Source organism: Diospyros lotus, chromosome 6 (assembly GCF_014633365.1).
Source record: "Diospyros lotus cultivar Yz01 chromosome 6, ASM1463336v1, whole genome shotgun sequence".
Taxonomy (NCBI): domain Eukaryota; kingdom Viridiplantae; phylum Streptophyta; class Magnoliopsida; order Ericales; family Ebenaceae; genus Diospyros; species Diospyros lotus.
In genome coordinates this window covers 15,946,040-15,961,690 of record NC_068343.1, presented here as the reverse complement: position 1 = coordinate 15,961,690, position 15,651 = coordinate 15,946,040, and the positions used below count along the sequence as shown (strand labels likewise).

At 35.4% G+C, this 15,651-nt stretch overlaps 1 protein-coding gene and 1 long non-coding RNA gene across 11 annotated transcripts in view; both read left to right on the top strand.

Moving 5' to 3' along the window:
- Nucleotides 1-736: 736 nt before the first annotated feature.
- Nucleotides 737-15,651, top strand: part of LOC127803757 (MADS-box protein JOINTLESS-like) — a 42,743-nt gene continuing 27,828 nt past the window's right edge. Inside the window, exons 1-9 of one of the 10 annotated variants that reach the window (XM_052340209.1) lie at nucleotides 742-941; nucleotides 1,332-1,540; nucleotides 6,051-6,129; nucleotides 7,360-7,424; nucleotides 7,502-7,601; nucleotides 7,699-7,740; nucleotides 8,296-8,337; nucleotides 8,424-8,581; nucleotides 9,248-9,509. In XM_052340209.1, coding sequence (XP_052196169.1) covers nucleotides 753-941; nucleotides 1,332-1,540; nucleotides 6,051-6,129; nucleotides 7,360-7,424; nucleotides 7,502-7,601; nucleotides 7,699-7,740; nucleotides 8,296-8,337; nucleotides 8,424-8,581; nucleotides 9,248-9,260 — 897 coding nt within the window. In that variant the 5' untranslated portion in view covers nucleotides 742-752 and the 3' untranslated portion in view covers nucleotides 9,261-9,509. Of the gene's footprint in view, nucleotides 942-1,331; nucleotides 1,541-6,050; nucleotides 6,130-7,359; nucleotides 7,425-7,501; nucleotides 7,602-7,698; nucleotides 7,741-8,295; nucleotides 8,338-8,423; nucleotides 8,582-9,247; nucleotides 9,510-15,651 lie in introns of those variants that run through there. The other 9 variants (XM_052340210.1, XM_052340211.1, XM_052340213.1 and 6 more) reach the window with 9 other exon arrangements.
- LOC127803758 (uncharacterized) lies at nucleotides 10,840-13,515 on the top strand. The gene is made up of 3 exons (XR_008023572.1): nucleotides 10,840-11,598; nucleotides 12,958-13,098; nucleotides 13,200-13,515. It is a non-coding gene; the product is annotated as an uncharacterized LOC127803758 (long non-coding RNA).

Genomic DNA, 15,651 nt, shown 5'->3' with positions numbered 1-15,651 from the left:
GAAACAGCGATGGAGGCGAGGCAAGGCCCCAACAACATCGGCGATTGGTGGTCGCGCGACCATGAGAGAAGGGAGAGAGGAAAATGAGAGAAGCAAATGTTGGACAAGGGAATTTGGGTCTTTTCGATCTCATTCGATAAGGTCGTCACAGAAAAAGACTGAAGCATGGCATGGGCATGGCCGTGCACGTGCGGTTCTGATCATAGGATTAATTATAACATTATCTAATTTTGATACATATGTTAACATAATTTATTTTGCATTTTTACTTTTATTAATTATTCACAATAATTTTAGTAGAACTCGTTTCAATTATGTTTTGTTGGTAATATTCTATTAAAAATCTTTACAAAATTGTGTTTTGAGTAGCCGTTATTGTTTAGATAACAGGTGACGTACAATTTATTGTTTAGATAGCTGTTATTGTCTAGGCAAGTTCAAATATCAAGCACATTTTTACTTTATTATTATATGGATCATGCTACATGTACACCATTTTTGTACATCTTGGGCTACACAAGGGGTATTATGACTAAAATACCCTGCGCCTTTCCATGAGCCTCACGCGCCTCTATGCGCCTCATGAGGGGTTTTTTGTCATAATACCCCATTTTGTAGCCCAAGGTGTACAAAATGGGTGTACCAATAGCATTTTCCATTATTATATAGTATAGTATTAGTAGCGGTTTGTCAGTTTTTTAATCAAAATTCTGTACGAATATATTTATTCTTTCTTATGATTAAAACTTTAAATGGAGAAGGAGAAGAAAAAGAAAGAAGCAGAGGAAGAAGAAGCATCAGTGTGGCTAAAAGTTACAGCAGAACTCTCTGTTTCTCTCTCATCACTGTCTTTGAAATCTCCATTAGCAGCGGAAGCAAACACACAGGATGTGAAAGCACACAATAGACCAGACCGTTCACCAAACCCTTTAAACGAACTGGTAAGCAATGAATTGAACCCCCTCCTCTTTCTCCTCTTTCATTTCACGCCGTGGAAACTGAGACTGAGACTGAGACTCCATTTTCTGGTGGATTTTCCTAAAAGAGAAAGAGAAGTGGAGTTGTTTTCGTCCGGATCTGGAACCAAGAATTCCCAATTTGGCTTGCCTCCCTCCCTCAGCACCCTTTCCCTCTCACTTAATTTGGCAAAATGCCGCCAATTTCCCCTCCCCCCCAAACCTGTCGCTCTCAGCCCCTGGATTCTCCCATTTCGCTGTTTCTCTATATCTAGAAAGAATCTCTTTGCATTTCTTTCTTTCGTTGATCCGTTTATTCTGTTTCTTTCTGAATATTGACTTGTGTGTGTGTGTGCGCGCGCGCGCGTATGTAAGAGGAAAGGACAGAGACGTGTTGAGGGAATGGCCAGAGAGAAGATCCAGATCAGGAAGATCGATAACGCTACCGCTAGGCAAGTCACCTTCTCCAAGCGACGGAGAGGGCTTTTCAAGAAGGCCGAGGAGCTCTCCGTTCTCTGCGATGCCGACGTTGCTCTCATCATCTTCTCCGCCACTGGCAAGCTCTTCGAGTATTCCAGCTCCAGGTTTCTCTCTCTTCTCTCTCTCTCTCTCTACACACACACACACACACACACACACACACATCAGTGACTCCTGGTAAGTTCATAGACGATCTCGTTTGATTTCTAATTTTTGAAGTACTTAATTTTGAGACTTTGAAGGGTCTTTCTGGTTAGAGCATGGTTTTTGTTGAAGTCTACATGAGGTTTTCACGATTGATGGAATGAGAAGAATCTCTTTTAACATAATATTCTTTTAAGACCAACTTGTTACCATGATTTATTTCTAGAACGGGCTTTGAATCCATAATTATAACGGCCTTTTGGATATAGTTCATCTTCTGGGTCACTAGCTACTGTTCATTTTATGTGCTGTCTGCGTTATATTTGTGTTTTTGTTCATGCTGTACCAAACGAATCATTGGCTGTGATGTGAATATTGTGATTCTATGATGAAATATATGCGTGTAGATTGTGATTCTAGCATAGGATATCATTTTTAGGTTTGTAATGCTGCTCATATTTGCTTGCTTCCTACAAGTTTTTCCTTTATTGGCCTGCTTTTGGCGGAATAAATAGTATGTAGAAAAATATTACTTGGTAGTTACTGCTGTATGGATAGAAACTGCCGGAGAAATTAAGAAAGCACAGCTGTTAGCCTCTTATGACCCTGACAATAATAATTCAGTGTGTGCACTGTGGGATCTGAAGATATTGGTGAGGAATAAATATTGCACTACTATATTTGTTTATCGGGGCAATGATGACTGCTGATGCAGTGGCTGGAATTTAGCACTTAAATCTAAATTATTTTGCGTTGAAAGTAAATTTTATTGGCTCAGAATCCACAATATATATGATACTAGAGTGAGAACTCATTTGGTAATTAAATTGGTGGAACTAGCAGAGCTTCCATGACTGAGGGCTCTGTGGCGTTTGAGTTGGTTGATTGTTGAAACTACTTGTTAATTCAGAAGTCTGTTCCATATTGAGTGTAGTCGTAAACCAAAGAGGTCCAGTCTATTGCTTGTTTGATCATCCATGCAAACAACAATGACATGTCAAGCTTTAATGCTACTATGATTAACTAGAATATTAATATTTTCCTATGAAGCATCAAATGACAATTCTTATAGGGTATGTGTAAAATAAATAAATAAATAAATATACATATATATATTTGCTGGAGAAGATACTGTAGAGAACCCCTAGGAGTAGATCAGAAGCATAACACGAGAGAGAGAGAGAGAGAGAGAGAGAGAAAATACCTCGAGCAGAACTTTTCATACAAAGAATCGCAAATGAAAGTTACGTATACAAAGAGACTGTGAGCTCCTTATATAGGCAGCTCGCTTAACAGAAAGGAAAATACCGCCTATCCTAGAAAGCATCAATAATCAAAGCATAACAACAACTGCAAACTACATCAATTATAAACATAAACATAACAGCAACAACACAAACTGTTATAACAAAATATTAGATGCTTCCACACTCCCCTTCAAATCAGACTCCATAGAAGTCAAGAACTGTGTGGATGAAACTGCAGCAGCTGTAGCAGTCTTTAAATCAGCACACACAGGTGACACTTTTAAACCAAGTCTCTTACACAAAAACTTAGACCGGTCTCTAGGCGGTCCTTTAGTAAGAATATCTACCACTTGATCAGATGTTGGAACATATCTAATTTATACTTCACCACATTCAACTTTCTCCCGCACAAAGTGAACATCGATTTCAACATGCTTTGTCCTAGAGTGAAATACTGGATTCTCTGCCATGCTCTTAGCAGCCAAGTTGTCACTCGACTCACTCCATACGATTAGAGTGGACACACAAGGATATCCCAACTCAACAAATAAGGATTTCAACCACATGAGTTCAGTCACACCAATAGCAACTGCCCGATATTCGGCCTCTCCAACAGATCTAGCAACAACAAACTGTTTCTTGGATCCCCACACGATAAGATTTTGGCCAAAATATACACAGAAACCGCTAGTAGATCGCCTAGTGACCTTGCAGACAACATGGTTTGCATATGTGTAAGTCACTAAGGACAAGTCATTCGGTGAAGGAGTAAAGACCAAACCCATACCAAAATAAACAACCAAAAGCAGCAATACTCAAGGAGGAAAGAGGTCGCTCCTTGTAATAGATAGGCAGGACAGCGGTAGGGATATGAGCTGGATCAAATATTCCTTCAAACTTGACTCAAAAGCCCCAAGCAGTGAGTTCATGATCTGTTCAATTGCCTTGATGTTTTACATGACTTAGGGACCAGCCAGGATATAGGAAGAACAAATGTGCCAAAAATCTGAGATAAAAGAGACTATGGACCAAGGAATATCTTCCTGCGCTTGGAAGGATGCAATGACAAGTCCTTGAGCATATTTTTTTAAAAATTATTAAGTGGTCACTGGTTGTTTTTTTGCAAAGATAGCAGCTGCTCTAAGAATGAGCTTCAGCCATCAAGATTGAGCTGGCTTCAAAGAGGATAGTTGAGAGTGGGATAAGATTCCTACCTGCATCTCTCACTACAATCCCACCTGCGGCCTGACCAGCTTTGAAGGCAGCATCAACATTAATTTCCGCCTGCATCTCCCACTACAATCCCACCTGCGCCCTGACCAGCTTTAAAGACAGCATCAACATTAATTTTGATCACTCCTTGTGGGGGAGGGGATAGTTTAACATCAACATTAATTTTGATCACTCCTTGTGGGGGAGGGGATAGTTTAACCACGTGGATAGGCAGCTGGGAAATCATATATAATTAGAGGAGAGGTGTCGAGAAGAGACCTGCTCATTCCATGGTTTGCAAATTGACATGATGAATTGAGAGATACCAATTATCCTCCAAAGGGTGGAGCCTGATGGAATTCCCGAGACACCAAATATGATCAAATAGGGCTGCCATGAAGATGAGGAAACTTTCTTTGTGATTTCTTAGATTGGGCTGCTGCCAATTTGGATGGAAAATGAGGAATACTGGAATAGGCAAGATTGAATATTTCTGAGCAAGCCATGTTTCTGTGTTGATGTGCCAACATTTGGCCCATGATCCTCGAGCAATTGGACAATGGACAAATAAATGAAAGTTGTAAAATATTTTAGTATGAATCCAGCATTTTTTTTGGTAGAAAGTTTTGTGGAGATTAGTAACTTAATTACTTTCTGGTAGTTTCACTGCAACATCGAAAGGTACTGACAAGTGACAAGAACTCAGAGAAAAAGCAATGGCAAGGATTGAGGGCCAGAAAGTAAAACAACTACAACAAGAAGCAGCAGCAGTGGCAACAAACAACCTTCTTTTCTTCCTCACATATTTGAAACTTCTCTAATCAAATTCTAGTTGCTAATATGCGGCAAGTATATGAACTTGCAAAACGTTCTTGAGTGCATGTGGTGACATTTCCAAATTCTACTGCATTAATCTTATACTAAAAAAGCATCAGAATGCTAAAATAAGATGGATTTGGGTTGACCTTTTTAAGAAGACGTAAGACATTGTAGTAACTTGTAGTGGTCTTTTTTCCATCTTCTGTTCCTATCTGAGATATTTTAGATTTGATAATCTGAAATTTAAGGTCAGTCTTTTTTTTTTTTGAAAAAAAAGAAAAAAGATTCAAAGTATGTGCTTTCATGAAATTCTGTACATTGAAATGTAATTAATTAATGGTCCAGCACAGTGCACTATATGTAAACCCATCGTGTCTAATTTCAATTTATGTCCCTGCATAATGTCCGTAATCTAGTATAATAATCAGTTTAAATTATAGGATTGGCTGCTCTGAATTTGTTATTTAGTTTGAGCTCAGTTATTCATCAAGACACTTTTTTTTTTCTCTTTTTTTTTTTTGTTGAGTAAAAGCATTTTCTTTTTGTACTTTTTATGTGGGACTAAGTTTCGATTTAAGCTGGAACATCTTTTTAACTTAGCTGTGGATGCAATTTTGCTAATAAACTGTGCTCTGTATTAATGTACACAGAAGACTGATAAATTAATCTGAATGTCACTAGGATTTGATTCTGAGTATCTATACAAAAGTAGGTATTTTTCCCCTGATATTTACTCTTTGCAGCACTTTATTCGCAGGACATACTCAAAATGCACACATTGATTAATAATTGTGCCCTATGCTGTGCGTCATGCTTTAGCTCTAGGGGACTGCCCTTTGTTACACTGATTATGTGGGAAGTTATGAATTTACTTTAATCATTATCATAATGGCTGAATTCTGGTATCCACTCCGTGTTAACATACAGAATATAATTACAATTTATTTCATCTGCTTAATTAATGACCAAAATCTCGTATGCCATTTACTTTAAATTGTAATCACTACACCTACAGTAATTGCATTGAGAAGTTTATTGATGTGCTCCCGTCTTATTCCTGTGGCTTTTTATTTTTCCATCTCAATTCCTGTATTTGTATGCGACTAGTTATGATTCCAGTTTAGTTTTCACTCTTATCGAATCTTCCAGGAATGTATGATGAGTACCTTTTTAACCCTTTTACCTTCTGAAGTATGAAGGAAATACTTGAAAGGCATAATTTGCATTCAAAGAATCTCGGCAAGCTGGAACAACCTTCTCTTGAACTGCAGGTGAGCTATTTCTGCTGCCCAAAAAAGAAAATTAAAATAGAATGTTGTCTTAGGGAAACTTTAGGGGCTATTCAGTTGTGGAAAAACTTTTTTCAATTTTTAGTGAAAAAAAAACACTAATCATGTTCAAATGAGAAAAATTTTCAAATAAAAATAGAGGACTCTGTTTTTCAGTTTTTAATTTTATATGGACTGATAAAAACATTTTTAGAATGTATTCCACTATTTTCTTCACAAAAGGGTGTTTTCTCTGTGTTTTTAAAATAGAAAACATGAGTTTTAAGTCTAACCAAAATCAATATTAATTATACTTATATTAGTATCAATATAAATTATACGTATAATATAAATTTCAAATTTTACTAATAATAAATAATAAATAATATTATACAAATATAAAAATATTTGTACTATAAATACTAAAATATTACTAAATAGAAAATAACATTATTATACTAATAACACCAAAATATTAGTATTTTAATATTATAAATAATAATAAATAAAATAATTGGCTAATAACAAATAGTTAATATATTAATAACAAAATTATTATTATTGTTATAAAATTTCTAAATTTTTTGAAAAAAATTGAAAATTTTAATCAGTATTATTAATGATTATCATTATTTTGTAATATTAACAATACCATGAGTATTGAGTATTGTATTGGTAATATATTTATTTTATAATGGTATCAATTTCATAATTTTAATTTAATAATAACAATACTAGTAATTATTATCATTAAACTTGTAAATATTAGAAATACCATGAATATTGGTAGGAAGAAAAATGTTACATTATGTAGCAATTGAATACATATTTTTTATAACTATTGTGACCATATTTTTCAGGTTTTAAGATCAGAAAACAGTTTTCTATATTTAACAATTGTACACATTTTTAATCTTTTTTTAAAATTTAAAAACTGAGAAATGTTTTCTGTATCTAAAGTAACCTAAATTTTTCTTGTCATGTTCACTTTCAAGGTCCCTATGTGATTTCGTCATCAATCATAGAATATACAAGTAGTGGTGTGGTTTAGTTTCCTAGTTTTTTAGGGATGTAATTACTTTACCTCTTTTCCATGGTGTCAAGGATATATTCATCACTGACATGACTTCTGTCTGTTACATGATTTATTTACCAATTCATTCTTTTCCTTCATTTGCTTTGCAAACTAGCCTTTGCATTTCCTGCCAAAAGAATGATGGATTATTATTGCAGCTAGTAGAGAACAGCAATTACTCCAGATTAAGCAAGGAAGTAGCAGAGAAAATTCATCGGTTGAGGTATTTGTTTGTATAATATCCTTTTCTCTTGGGCTGTCGCTTGTCCATATATTATATATTTAACTTTTAAAGGACAGGCATATGAGGGGAGAGCAGATCCAAGGGTTAAGCATTGAAGAATTACAGCAGTTAGAGAGGTCCCTTGAAGCTGGATTGGGCCGTGTGATTGAGAAAAAGGTTGTTATATATTTATTTCTTGTGCATGTTTGTGTTGCCAGTCAGAACCTTTACATTATGTTCATGATTTACTTTGAAAATTTTGTTCACATTGCAGGGTGGAAAAATTATGCAAGAGATCAACCATCTTCAACATAAGGTCAGACCTGGACCTTTTAATTGGAAAAAGACCACTGGAGATTAACAGCTAAAAGATAAGAATTATACATTGATTTGAGTAACATCTTAGATCTCTGTAACTGGAAGGAGGCCTGTGAAAATATTTAAAGAATCCACTTAATGTGAATATATATATATATATATATATATATATTGCTATTTATGTGGATATGTTTTAAGAGATGGCTTTATCCTACCATATTTTGGGGAAAAATATTTAATCCTAAAGCAAAGATCAACTGTAGGAGAAGAATTAATCTAGATACGGTGGAACTGCTTGAGGATTTTTCTAGTACATTTTAGCAAGTTGCATGTCATAGTCAGTATAAATAAGCGAACAAGTCACTATCTATCTATGGTCAGTATAAATGAACAAACAAGTCACTATCCTGGTAACATGTCATATTGCATATGCATCAGGAGTTTTTGTCGATTGTTATCAGTTGATTAAGTTTTATTAAAACTAATATGGTATTATATTCAGTTACTTTTTGATTACCTTCTAAGTTCCTCTTAAAATTGATAAAATATGCAGGGAATGCAACTCATGGAAGAGAATGAGAGATTGAGACGACAAGTGCGGACTGCCACTAAACCCACATTCCGCTGAACTTACAGATTTGCTTCACAAATTTTAATGGTAGCTGGAATATTTGGCTGTAGGTTATGGAAGGATCCAATGCTCGAAAACATGGCTCTGCTGATTCGGATGACATGCATTATGAGGAAGGTCAATCATCAGATTCCGTCACCTACAATTGCAACTCCACTGGCCCGCCACAACAAGACAATGACAGCTCAGACACATTCCTCAAGTTGGGGTGAGTTTTCTAATTCTTCTTTCAAAGGTCCACAAGTAAATAATAACAGGCATGTAAATAATTTTATCCCGTTAGTTTTATTTATGGCCTTATCTTTCATCCAGAAGTAGACAGTTCCCCTTCATTTATAAGGTCATGATTGTTCAACCAAAAATATGTCCAACACAAGACATTTCTTTCTTCATTGCCTTTCTTTCTCTCTCTCTCTGTGGATGAGGATGATACCACAGATGCTGGCCAAGTTTATTTATGTCTGTGCGTAAGTTTGTTTGTACAGAATATAGATGCTAACCATTTGCATAAGGAGTCTGCAGGGCAGAGTCACTGGTAAGATTGCTATTGCGTTGTCAGGCCTTAGATTCAAGCAACCTCTTGCACCATGAACTTAACTACATAGTGCCATAGCAAGAACCTTGTACGCCAGATTATGAGATAGGCTTGACTGCAGAAATTGTTTTCAGATTAGGATTAGCCAATTAGGTGGCAAGTAATAGAAGCTTATATCCTGCTAGCTAAACCCTGCATAAAGTGATGCTCTGACAAAGGCACTTCCTTGTGCTTTGATCAAAGTAGATTCCTTTCTATATATGCTTCTTTTTTTCCACATCCGAAACAACTTTTAGTCAGTGCTCTCTCTCTCTCTCTCTCTGCTTTCCTTTTTTCCAGGTTGCCCTTCTGAAGATGAGAGCAGTTGGTTTGGCAAGGAAGAGAAGCTGATTGTGTGTTAGGGAAGATTGATTAGAATTAATGCAAGTCTAAGCGTATTTGTTCTTGAAATTTTCAATTAAACTATGACAAAAATGTTCCATTTATTGTCATATTTTTGCACCGGCTAATCTGATGTATGGAATGAATTAATTTGATCTAGCTAGCTCCACAACCTGCTGCGTGTTGTTGCGGCCATGTTATCACAGTTATCATTTCGTAATTTCATGATTAGTAGTATGTCAGGTGCCACGGTACCCTAAATATTTCATTTTTTTATTTTTTTATTTTTTGAAGATAGATAGGAATTGCTTTCTTTTGTTTTCTTGCTAGATAAATTCAATGCAATATTCTAGTATATATAGTAATTCCTATGTTGAAATTCTGTATTGGTTATCACTTAATGTGGTGACTGACGTCAGTGTCTTTTATGTTTTGAAATATGGTTGGGACTTGGCAAAACCGCGAGACACACACACTCTTTGCACTATTTTGTTCTTCGTATTTTAATTTTTAATTTTAAATATTTATTTTGAGATTTTTAAAAACATATTCTTTTTATTATTTTAAAGAATTATTTCTTAAAACAGAAAATTAGAAAAGGTATTTTTTTTGAAATTTTCAAAAAAAATATTTTATGATATTTTATTTTAAAATTTTGATTATAAAATTAATTCCTTTTAATATAATATTTTATATTAAATATTATTATACATGTGTAATACACTTAATAAATTATATTTAATATATATTTTTAATTATAATATATATTACATTTTTAAAAATTAAAATAAATATATAATTTTATTTTCTAAATTTAAGAATAAATTTTGTTCCTTTTTTTTTTTCTATCCTCTCTGGCGCTTGCTTTTTTTCCATTATCGACGACCACCACCGGCTAGAAATTTATACAATTAAAAATTATCATTAGAAAGGTTGAGTCAAGATGGTTAATATATAGAAAAGTTGATCAAATTTAATGATTAGATTTTGATAGATATAATTTTTAATTTTCGATCAAACTTTAAAAACGCAATTAGTCGCCACCGTCCACCATGGTCAATGGTTTCATGGCCGTCAATCGTTGTTTGGATATTGCTTGATCGATCGACAATAGTTTGGATGATGCCTGGTTGATCGACAGATGCAGATAAATAAACACGTACGGATGCAAGCTTTCATTGGAAATCATACGCATGGAGGACCGGTGGGGTGGTATGGTGAGGGATGAAAATGGAACTCTAGCTACCTTGACAATTCATTTAAAATGCCCCAGTGGGCCAAGACCTGGCCTCAGCCCATTCTATAAGGGCCACAGAACTATGCTGGCCCCTTTTGTGTTTCGGCCCGCTCCGACCCGCAAAACGGGTGGGCCTAAGCAAAAAAATAGTATGGAGCAGAGTGAAAGGTGTGGCTCGTGCAAGGCAGGCCTGGAAGTCGGCGGGAATGTACCGGTTTTGGGCCGTAATTCAGGAAGGCCTCCGCTTATTCTGTTCGTCCGTTCGTTCGTTCAGACTCAGTGCTAGGGCTAAACCCATCCATTTCATGCCGCTCCAGAATCATTAGTTTTGCTGCAAGATATATTCTGGTTTCTCGAAAATTGCCCCCAGATCTGATACACTGCCATGGATGAAATGAAACATACGACGTCGTAGTGCTCGGGACCGGTCTCAAGGAATGCATAATCAGTGGACTCCTCTCCGTCGATGGACTCACACTGAGCGCTCTCTCTCTCCCTGTCTCTGCACGCACATACATATTATTTATACATTTTTATGTTGGTGGTGGTATCATGTATATATGATTGTTTGATCACTATGTATACAAATGTGCGTCATATTGTTAAATTCTGTTGTTTTGGAACTAAAGCTTTGCTTGTGAGAGAATAGGTAATTGAATGGAATGAAAATGAGTGATACAGAAGAGAGTGGTATGGAATGAAAAATAATTTTTCTTTGTTTGGGAGATTATGGGATGGAAAGCAATGAGAAATGAGAGTACTGAAGATGGATGAAATGAAAATATATTAATCATCAAATGACCACTGCACCCTTTTAGTGAAAAGGTCGTGTGTGACAAAGTTAAGGACAAATTTGAATATTTAATAAAATTATTGAGGTTATTGCTGTCAAATCATAAAAGTTGATTTTTTCGTCCATTTTCTCCCAATTTGGCAGGGGAAGACAAAAGTAGGCCACTGGATGGAAAGTGTTTCAATCAATTTCCATTCCCCTCCATTACTAATGTGTCTCCCAAACGAAGAGAACTTCCACCCAATTCCATTCCATCCCACCTACCAAACGCATTGGAAGGTAATGATTTTGTTAATGGTTAAGAATTCAGAGTAACAATGGCAATATAGACGGATAATTTGGCTGCTGTAATTATATGTTGAGATCTGTCCATTTTGAATCTAGCCTGTGGGTGAGCTCGAATTAGGACAAGCTTACAGACCTTTTGTCATTTGTTGGCAATCATTTTTACAAATATATACGTGTGTGGAAGCCCCCAACACTCTATACACATGAAATTGTGTCTATGCTTGCTTCATGAAACCGTCACTGGAAAGAGTTTGTAAGTGCAATAACTGCACTGTGCTTGATCTTAGGGGATACAGAAACTGTAGTATATATTGAAGGCATGAGAACAGAGGAAAGCCAGGCCAAATACCAAGTTATTCAAGCTTTACTTGATAGCACTAGGGAGCTTTTCCTTGAACTTGACCCAGATTAAATCTTTTCTGTTGAAATATGGCTAGTCTATGTTTCACCAACTTCTTACTTGTTCACGAGTCTAAGCATATTTGTTGGATGCATAATCTAGCATTTCTCCAATGTTAGAAATATCCACTTGTCCTAAACAGTGTGGGTACTTGATAAATAATAAATAATGATTATCGTATTGTTTGTTATAATTAAGTGTAGATAGTAAATGCATATTACGTGTAAAATCATATGCACAAAAACTATTTTTGAGGTGTCACTAGGTGGTTCGTCACCTAATTAGATATATTTAAATGTATCAACAGGTGATCCAAGATGCTCAAAGGAAGAGAAGAAGATTGACAATAGAAGATAGTTTTTTTAATTTCGTATTTAGAATATTCTTTCATTGTAAAGTTTGGCTTCATTAATTTATTTGAACATTGGAATACAAGATGTAAGGACCTGAATTATTAATTCAATATTTAATTTCTAGATGTTTTATCTTGACATTGTTCAATCTATACTGCGTTCTTTGCAAAACTCTTATTAGTCACCTTAATTAGAGTTGAGAGACTAAAAAGGGAAATTCATGGGTTTAAATAAAAAAAAAAAAAAACTCCTGAATTTCCAGGATGATAAAGTGCCTAAAATAGCGGGCGTTACAAAGTTTGTAACAAAAGAGATCAAGAAAACTCAAATAAAATTTAGTGGAAAACTCTTTAGTGTGACATGAGATGTAATGGTTTTATTGGAAGATATAGTCATTAATTAATTGAAGTGATTGACAAGCTAGAATTCTTCCTTCATCTAGTGAGATTAAGGCTTGTTGTTGTTGTATATTATTTACTTTTGGATCACACATTTGGACCATTTGAGAGTTTACGTCTGTCAAACAAACTCAAGTAATTTCTTAAATCTCTCTCTGGTTTGGTTATATTTTTGTTCACAGTTTTAACCATCATTCAGGGTTTCTTCTGTTTTGGGATTATAATGGTGTTGTTAAACTGCAAGAAGATAGGGTTCTTTGTTCCATGGTTGGAACAGGTTCTTCACATGGATAGAAATGATTACCACGGATAAGAATCCACTTCACTTATTCTCAACCATGTAGCATCACGGTCTCATGCTTAATTGCTGCGTCCATTATCAGTAATACGCCCTTTGTTGATCATATAACGTCAATTCATTTTAAATTGTGACTTTTGTAGCTCTGGAAGCGATTCAGAGGTGGTGATACACCTCAAGGACATTTGGGCTCAAGCAGAGATTACAATGTCAACATGATCCCCAAAGTATGCAGACTTCCTTGTCGTCATCATTCAATGTATTTATATCCACAAAGGAAGTCTTTGGTCTTCCATGTGCTATTTTTACCCTCTTCTTAAATCGTGTAAGCTCTAAAATTTCCGTAGTTAGAGAATTGGTCCGATTTTACAACTTGACTTGCTGAGTGAAGCTGAGCTGAGCGTCAACTGACCCAACTCGAGAGGCTAGTTTGAACAGTATAATTTTGCATAAACACAATGTAGCAGTGATTAAGAAATAAAGGGCTTTTAAAAGTTGCTAGTGGGTCAGTTGATGGATGAAAAGGTAATCAGTTACAATGATTTCTGTGCCAATTGATGCTAACCCAAAAATGAGAAATTAAAAGAACTGTGAATATCAATGATTTCTCATTTTCCCAATCAAGAATAACTATTGAGAGAAGACCACATTCAGACGCATTGGATGTTAAAGAAATAGGCAAAGTGTAAATATTTTCAGGGAGATCTGATATGTATTGTTGGTTGACCCAAGAAGGCGGCCATTCCCAGAACAACCTTTGGATTGAGTATGAGCTAATTTCTCAAATAATTTTATATAAATTTCTTGATATTTAATTTAACTTTTAAATGGTCAAGGAAATAGGAACATTAACAAAATATATACCCCACGCATCTCAATTATTAACAATTATTGCTCAGATATTAAACAACTTTAGGCCTGCTTTCAACGTCTTGAATATGTACCACAAAATCTTGATACCTGTTTATTTGCTTCGACAGTTCACGATGGCTACTGGTGCACTTGATCGTGTCCACACTGATGTCAATATCTAAATTTCAAGGCTGTAGGTAGTTTTGTCTATAACAAAGGGTGGGTGAGATGGATATTAAGATTTTCTTTTTTTTCCCCCATAAGAATTCCAATCTAATTTTTCATAAAGCAAGTAAAGGTTAAAGCTTCCTTTGAGATAGTCATCGGTTTTAAGTTTAACCCATTCAGATATACAAAGTACCAGTTATGGATGTGGAAGCACTCAAATCTTCACTGATGGGGCTATTTGAAAAGCGCCGTGCTAGAAAATTCTTCATTTATGTGCAAGACTAGAAGAGAATGATCCAAAATCTCATGTACCAGCTCACAACCCTATCCTAGTTGACACAATGCATCTCCCAGTAGAAGTCTTCTTGCTCACCTGAACACTAACCTTGAACACTAGCAAAAAGAATACTTTTTGTTCCTAGGCCAAGGGGTTTCTCACAGTTCTGGAGTATTCAATAGCCTCAGTTGACTATATGTTCTAAGAAGTTGGAAAGGCTTGGGCTCTTCAAAGTAACAATCCTAGGTCAATTAGGTAAGATTCAGAATAAGATCATACATTTGAATGAATACCATGCATTTAGAATACCCTGTCAAGTTCAGTTTTTCTTACTCTTTGGATCTCCAAGATAATCAGAACACCTGAGAGGTGTCATTCAAATGCTTCCATTCCAGCAGTCTGGACAAGTGATTGAATCTTGATAGTAGTCTTCAAATCCTCTGCTTGTCATTCAAGGAAGTTACTGTAACCCTGTTCTGTAGGTTTGCTATCTTCCAAATTTTGCTTATTAAACCACATGCTACCTTAATTTATGTGAAGACAGTACAATTTCTCATGACTTGAAAAGACCAACAACTATGCAACTGCTAGTTTTTCATTAATTTGCCAATTCATAAAACCTAACATATATATGCACTTGTTTAAGCTCAAGTTCCTTACTTATCCTCACTGATGAAGGGTCAGTGATGAGAAATCAATGGGGGTTGCATTATTGTGAGTGAAAGTCTATGGTTCAAAGTAAAGTGCACGACTAGTACAAGGAATATTTCAAAATCAAATTGAAAAAATAAAATAAAACTAGTGCAAAGGAATTGTAATTATTATAAAAGACTGGCATAATGAATTTTTAGGTACAATTATTATATTTCATTTTACCTCACTGTAAGACTGCCATTAGAAACTACTAGGAGAAATTTGGTGGCCTAGTAACAGAGTCAACAAAAACTCAATTATAAGAAAACAACTAAGATTTACAAAGTGCAAGGGACCTCCCCAGAAATCGAAGGCAAAATTGCAATGATTAGGATATCAATGTTCCCCCTTGTATAAGTAACTTAGGGTACTGCTCTAAACTGGGAAATTAAAACACACACCAGACAACTTCAACCGACTGTAAAAGTAATCACTTCAAGCTGAAGTATTTATTTATATGTATATATGCAAATTTCAAAATAATGACTTACTAGCAAGACTGTTCTTCACATGCCAATATCATATTTTGTTTTTAGATTTGAACGCCACAACTTGATCGCTGGATAAGCCAAAAAGCACATGAGAAGTGGATCATGGGATGTTGC